At 38.9% G+C, this 6,613-nt stretch overlaps 1 protein-coding gene across 1 annotated transcript in view; it reads left to right on the top strand.

The window, feature by feature from the left end:
• The first annotated feature begins 1,726 nt into the window (after positions 1-1,726).
• LOC123241438 (gamma-aminobutyric acid receptor subunit rho-1-like) overlaps positions 1,727-6,613 on the top strand; it is a 29,392-nt gene continuing 24,505 nt past the window's right edge. Inside the window, exons 1-2 of the mRNA XM_044669083.1 lie at positions 1,727-1,810; positions 5,334-5,557. Of these exons, the coding sequence (XP_044525018.1) occupies positions 1,727-1,810; positions 5,334-5,557 (308 nt within the window). The remainder of the gene's footprint in view (positions 1,811-5,333; positions 5,558-6,613) is intronic.

The following is a 6,613-nucleotide window of genomic DNA, read 5'->3' as shown; positions in this document are numbered from 1 at the left end:
TCATTTCCTGAAAGTCTCTAAGACTGAAGGAAAGATCATGCCTGTATTATCCTTTCCTATAACCCTAAATCCAGCCCATAAATTATAAAGTGGAGAGAGCCCTGAGTTTGGGAATTAGAAGACCTGGGTTCAAATAACAGCTCTGCTACTTACTACCTCCCTTTGGAAAGTCACTTCCACTGCCCAGGTCTCGCTTTCCTTGTCTATGTTCCATCCAAATGGGCCTACTTAATATTTTTTGTATATACAACAAGCCATCTTACAACCTTTGTGACTATTCCCATGCCTAGAATGTTCTCCTTCTTCCTTCCTGGCTCTGAAATCAAGACTCCCCTCAAATGGGAGCTCTTCCAAAATGTGTTTCCTAGTTTCCCTTGTTGCCCCAAACTCTGACACATTTTGTGTTTACTTGTGCCTGTTCTGTAGACCTATCATTCCCTCCTCCTTCTAGAGTGTAAGCCGCTAGAGGGCTCGATTGACACCTCTTGTGTCCTTGGTGCCTACTCAGCGTTTGCTAACTCAATCCATGTGGAAAAAAGAGAGAGCTGGGAAGGATGACTGCCAAGGCCCCTTTCGCTTGAACTCCTCCTGATTCTGTCTTGGTTGGCCTTCTCCTCTTCCTTCTCATCTGTCCGGAGCTGGCGAGCACCCTTAGGGAAGCCTTCAACTACCACCAGTCCTGGGCTTCCATTCAGAACCTGGTGAGATGCCATAACCCAAGGGAGGGTCAGCATCCCCCAAGCCCTGGCCTCCGCTTCGCCCCCTACTTTCTGCTCATGACTTAAGGACAAGCCACTTCCTTCAGTTAGGCTGACAATGAACCAGATGACTTCCCAACCCAGCTGGCACCCAGTAGCATCAAGCAAGCCATGGGAAGCCGCTGGACTAAAGGTGGAGACAATTCCCATGTAGCCCCCAGTGTGCTCTGGATGCCGGGAGGCGGATGTTTCTAGCACTCGAGCGGCTCCTTGGGTAGATGCATAACTTGCAGACCCTTCCCATCCACCCACAAAAAGAGTGGCTTTGAGATTTTAATTTTTGTTCCTTTTCCTAGTGCCCCGCTTGGGTGGTAGGGAGTCTCAGTGGGCTGAGGCCTGTCTAGTGCCCCCCTTGGGTGGTAGAGGATTGAGGCCCACAGAAATCAAGTGACTTTTTTTCAAGGCAACACGGTAGCAGAGATGACATCTGAACACAGCTTCTCTGACTCCAAATTCAGTCCTCTCTCTGACATACGACAGTGGGCTATAATAGACAGCACAAAATCAGAAGAGGGAGAGCTGAAGTCTGTCTAGACTTTGCTCTGACTTGTTGGAGGGGAGAGACTTTAACTATGCCTCTAATCCTCTGGGTCTCAGTTTCCTTTTTCAGAAAAATTAGGGTACTATGCTAACTGATTTTCTAAAGTCCCTTATTTTAGCTGTTCAAATTCCACAATTTTCAAGCCTAGAAGACCAGGGAAGATTTGGGGGGCCAAGAAAGGTGTTTTTTTGAATCTGGGGTTGGGGTAAATGGTGGCCATCCCCCAAAAGCTGGGCCCCACTATCAAGGCGAGATGGGAAAGAAGGAAGTGGTGGGAGAGGGACAAAGGATCCCCAGTGATGATGGGTTCTATGAACTAGGGAGAAAAAATCTAGATATATGTGTTGCCCAACTCTCAGGCCTGTATGGAAAAGGGTATGAGAAAAAAACAATAAAAAAAATTCACATCTTAATACAAAAATCCTCGATGACGTGTTGTAGCATGAAAGTGTTTTTCATTGCATTTTTCCTCTGTGATCTCACACGGCCTACGATGGGTCCGCCCAGTGCAGCGGGTATTTTGATGATACACAAACAGGGCAAACACATACATAATTAACAAAAACAAGAGCAGAGAAAATATTTAAATCAGTCCAAGTTGGCATCCATCCACCCTAGCCCGCCCCCAGGAGTCCGCTCCATTGGCTAAATGAATGGGGCTCCTTTAGATCAGAGGGGGGAGAAGAGAGCGATACAAAGGGGTCTCCTTGAAGAAGAATTCAAGAAGTTGTGGAGTCTTCGTTTCCCACCAACATAAGTGGAAGAGACAAAGTCATTTGTCATTTGGGCTTCACTTCATGAGGGTCCTGGGTAGTACCCACCCTCCTCAGGGATGGGATGGGATCAGTCTGTCTGAGGAATTCTTAGCTGCCATTGCCACAGTCTCCCTCCCTCCCTCTCTCTCTTCTCTCTCTTCTCTCTCTCTCTCTCTCTCTCTCTCTCTCTCTCTCTCTTTTTCTCTCTCTCTCTCTCTCTCAAAAAATTATTTATTTAGAATTATTTTTCCCATGGTTACATGATTCATGATTTTTCCCATCCCCCCTTCCTGAGATGACAAGCAATTCCACTGGGTTATACATGTATCATTGTTCAAAACCTATTTCCATATTATTCACATTTGCAGTATCTTTTAACATCAAAACTTCAATCATATCCCCATCAAACCATGTGATTGATCATATGTTTTTCTTCTGCATTTCTACTCCCACAATTCTTTCTCTGGATGTGGATAGCCTTCTTTCTTATAAGTTCCTCTGGATTGTCCTGGATCATTGCTACTAGTAGAAAAGTCTATTACATTCAGTTGTGTCATAATATATCAGTCTCCATGTACAATGTTCTCCTGGTTCTCCTCCTTTTGTTCTGCATCAATTCCTGGAGGTCTTTCCAGTTCACATGGAATTCCTCCAGTTCATTATTCCTTTTAGCACAGTAGTATTCCATCACCAACAGATACCACAATTTGTTCAATCATTCCCCAATTGATGGACACCCATTTGGGGTTTTCTTAACAAAGATTCTGGAGTTGTTTGCAGTAGGTGGCAAATCTTGGATTCGAGCTAAATTCTTTGGATTCCTTTCTACTGCTCACTTCCTCCCAGTTATGGTTGCTTCTCTCAGATTGGCCAATGGTCAGAGGATGATGGTCTATGGAAAGGCATCCTTTGAATTGAGATCTTCCAATGGGAGTGATAAATCAGGGAAGATCAACTAATAATAATAATTTTAACTAACATTTATATAGCACTTTTTATGTGTCAGATATTTTGCTAAGTTCTTTACAATGATTATGTCACGATTTAGCCAGAAGATGTCTGACAACTAGTTAGAATGTTTCGGTAGATAAGTTATTTTAATGATCATTTTTTTAAATTTTTAATTATCAAGATGCAGGGGTAGAAGTGGTCTAGTTAGTTTAGGTAAGGTAGCCCTGGCCTCCATGATGAAGCAAAAGTCACCATAGTTGGGTAAATTTCCTGAGATGCAGGCATCTGGAGAAGTGAGATTTCCTGCTAGACAGTGAATAATAAAGTAGTTTCCAGTTACTTCAAAAAATTCAAATATTGATCCTCTAGACTTGGTGGCTTCTCTGTGTGCTCCTTGGCTTAAGTGTCCATTTTATAGGACATTTTAATAAACAATATGCCGTAGTTATTACCATCGAAATTCTCAAGGGAATGCACATAGATTTAAACATTTTTTTAATTTTATATTGCTTTCTTTGTTTTTTACAACAGCTTTATTTTCAGATAGATTCTTTTCCTCTCTACTACCCAGAAAGTCATTCCTCATTACAAAGAACAAAAAAAGGCAATTCAGTAAATTGAACCAACAAATCAGTCAAGTGTTGTTTAGTTCTGCAACCATCCATCTCTGCCAAGAAGGAAGGGAATTGTATTTTCTTATCTCTTCCCTGGGGCTAACTTTGGTCATTATAATGATTGTTGTTATTCAATTGTTTCAGTTATATCTTACTCTTTGTGACCCAATTCAAGATTTTATTGGCAAAATATTGGAGTAGTTTGCCATTTCCTTCTCAGCTAATTTTACTGATGAGGACATTGGGACAAATGGACTTAAGTGACTTGCCCAGGGTTACAGGCGTGATAAGTGTCTGAGGCTGGGTCTGAACTCAAGTCCTCCTGACTCTAAGCCCAATGTTCTATTCATTGCTCCACCTAGCTGACATCATTATATTTATAATTATACAATGTTCCATTTGCAAACTAGACTTTTGTAGAAAGATAAAATGACTTGTTCAAATTTTGGGGATGAGTTAGTTGCAGAAATGAGTTACTTTTATTTTCTTTTTCCCCCAATTTTCTTTTTTTAAAAAAACAAACTATGAATTTGGCAAATATCACCATTTCCATATGTATTGCAAATAGGGCTTTGACCATGACCTAATGGAGGCTGTCCTGTCTACAGAGCTTTTGGATATCAATTCTTCCTTGGCCATGGGCTCCTTACCCTCTTGAAATATGATCAATTGAATCCATATAGGCAGCTCCCAAATTTTTTGCTGGTGGGTTATTTAAAATAGGATTAGTGGAGCTCTGGGCTGATGAAATTCTTGGGCTACAGCAACCTTTCACAGGTAGTGAATCACATAAGTGCCCATATTTTAGACTGGTTCTATGACAATACATTTGTGTTCTTATAATGCCCCAGGATAAAAACTATAAAAAAAAAAGTCAGACACCCAAAAGATATGTCCCTACTTCACTTCTGGGTAGTCTGAAGGTGCTTCTAGTTTCAGCAGTCTTTATGCATTATGATAGAGCACTTATTTATTTTTTTAAATTAATTAATTAATCGCCAATTACATGTTATAATGAATTTCAACACAAGTTTTCCTAATATGATTGAACTTATCTCTCTCCTTCCTTTTCCTTCCCCCTCCCAGTACTGGCAAGGGATTCGATCCAGGTTATACATGTATATCACATAAAATATATTTCCACATTGTTCTCTTGTGAGTAACCTTATAAACCAAAACCCTGTGGAGTTAAAGAATCCAATGCTCACCTACAAAAATGAGTAATATAGAAATATTTTGTGTGATAATACATGTATAACCCAGACTGAATTGCTTGCCAACTCTGGGAGAAGGTAGGGAAGAAGGTAGGGAGATAATATGAATTATATAACTTTGGAAAACTTTTGTGGAAATTTGTTATTAAAATAAAATAAAGAGGGAAAAAAAGAATCCATTGTTAAACTGATAGATCCTGAATCCAGACCAAAGCAAACTTTTTTCACTTTCTTTCTAATTTTTTTCTATTTGAGTTTCCTCCCACAAAAGGATCAATATGGGAAAATGTTTTACATAATTTCACATGTAAAATCTAGATGAGATTGCTTACTATCTCAAATGAAGTGGGGAGAGGGAGGGAAGGTGAGAACTCAAGACTCAATATTCTTTGAAAAATGTTGGAAATTATTTTTACTTTAATTAGGGGAAAAGAAAATTTTATTTTGAAAAAAGAATTCAGTGTTAATATCCAACACTGTTTTTGGTTTTTCCCCTTTAGGACTTTACCATGACCCTGTACCTGAGGCACTATTGGAAGGACGAAAGGCTGTCTTTCCCTAGCACAAACAACCTCAGCATGACATTTGATGGCCGACTGGTTAAAAAGATCTGGGTTCCTGACATGTTCTTTGTACATTCCAAGAGGTCCTTCATTCATGACACCACTACAGACAATGTTATGCTCCGGGTCCAGCCTGATGGGAAGGTGCTATACAGCCTCAGGTAAAAGTCCATTCTTGTCACTGCTTCTCTGGCCCAGCTCAAGCTGGGAGGAACTTGACTTTAGAATGTTCTCTGGATCATTCTTGCCTTTCTTCCTGAAAAATTATTGAACTCTATATTTTTAAATCACCTCAGGTGAAAAATAAATTGCCAATTGTGGGAGCAAAAATTATGAGCTTCTGAATAGCAGTTGTTCCTTTTGATTTTGATTACAATGGACCCCACAGTTAATTACGTGCCTTCACATCAAGGGAAAGCAGAGTACTGAATAAAGATTTTTTAAAAGAATTTTACTTTCTAAAAAAAATAATTTGTGGAGCAGAGAAATATGGATGGCATTCTGATCTAATATATGACTTTTATGCCCAATTTTATTTTTATTTTTTTTTAAATTTTAAACATTTATTAATATTCATTTTTAACATGGTTACATGATTCATGCTCCCACTTTCCCCTTCAACCCCCACACTCCCCCACCCATGGCCGACACACATTTCCACTGGTTTTGTCATGTGTCCTTGACCAATTTTATTTTTAAAAATTATATTTTTCACTTTAATCAAGAAAAATGAACAAATCTCTTACTCCATTTGAGCATCCATACTTTCTACTTCCTTTGGGAAGCATAGTATAGTGGGAAAAAAATACTGGATTAAAATAATGAGGATAGACTCAAAATTTTATAAAATGAATGCTAAAAATTTTTATGCATGTAATTATAAAGCATTACTGAAGGGAAAAAAGGTATATATAGGTACCCAAAGAAAGGAAATTATGGAAATTCTAAACCTAGATTCACATTGCTATCACAATATAAAATCCTATGTCTTTTCACTCCTTCCTCCCTTGAACTCAGATTGTGTGAAGATCACATGAGATTATATATATATATATATATAAACCCTTACCTTCTCTATTAGTATTTTATACTAAAAATTTTATACATGTAATTATAAAGCATTGCTGAAGGGAAAAAAGAATATAAGTACCCAAAGAAAGGAAATTATGGAAATTCTAAACCTAGATTCACATTGCTATCACAATATAAAATCCTAT

Source organism: Gracilinanus agilis, chromosome 3 (genome assembly GCF_016433145.1).
Source record: "Gracilinanus agilis isolate LMUSP501 chromosome 3, AgileGrace, whole genome shotgun sequence".
Classification (NCBI taxonomy): domain Eukaryota; kingdom Metazoa; phylum Chordata; class Mammalia; order Didelphimorphia; family Didelphidae; genus Gracilinanus; species Gracilinanus agilis.
Note: the sequence above shows the minus strand (reverse complement) of the source record. Positions and strands in the feature narration are given on the sequence as shown.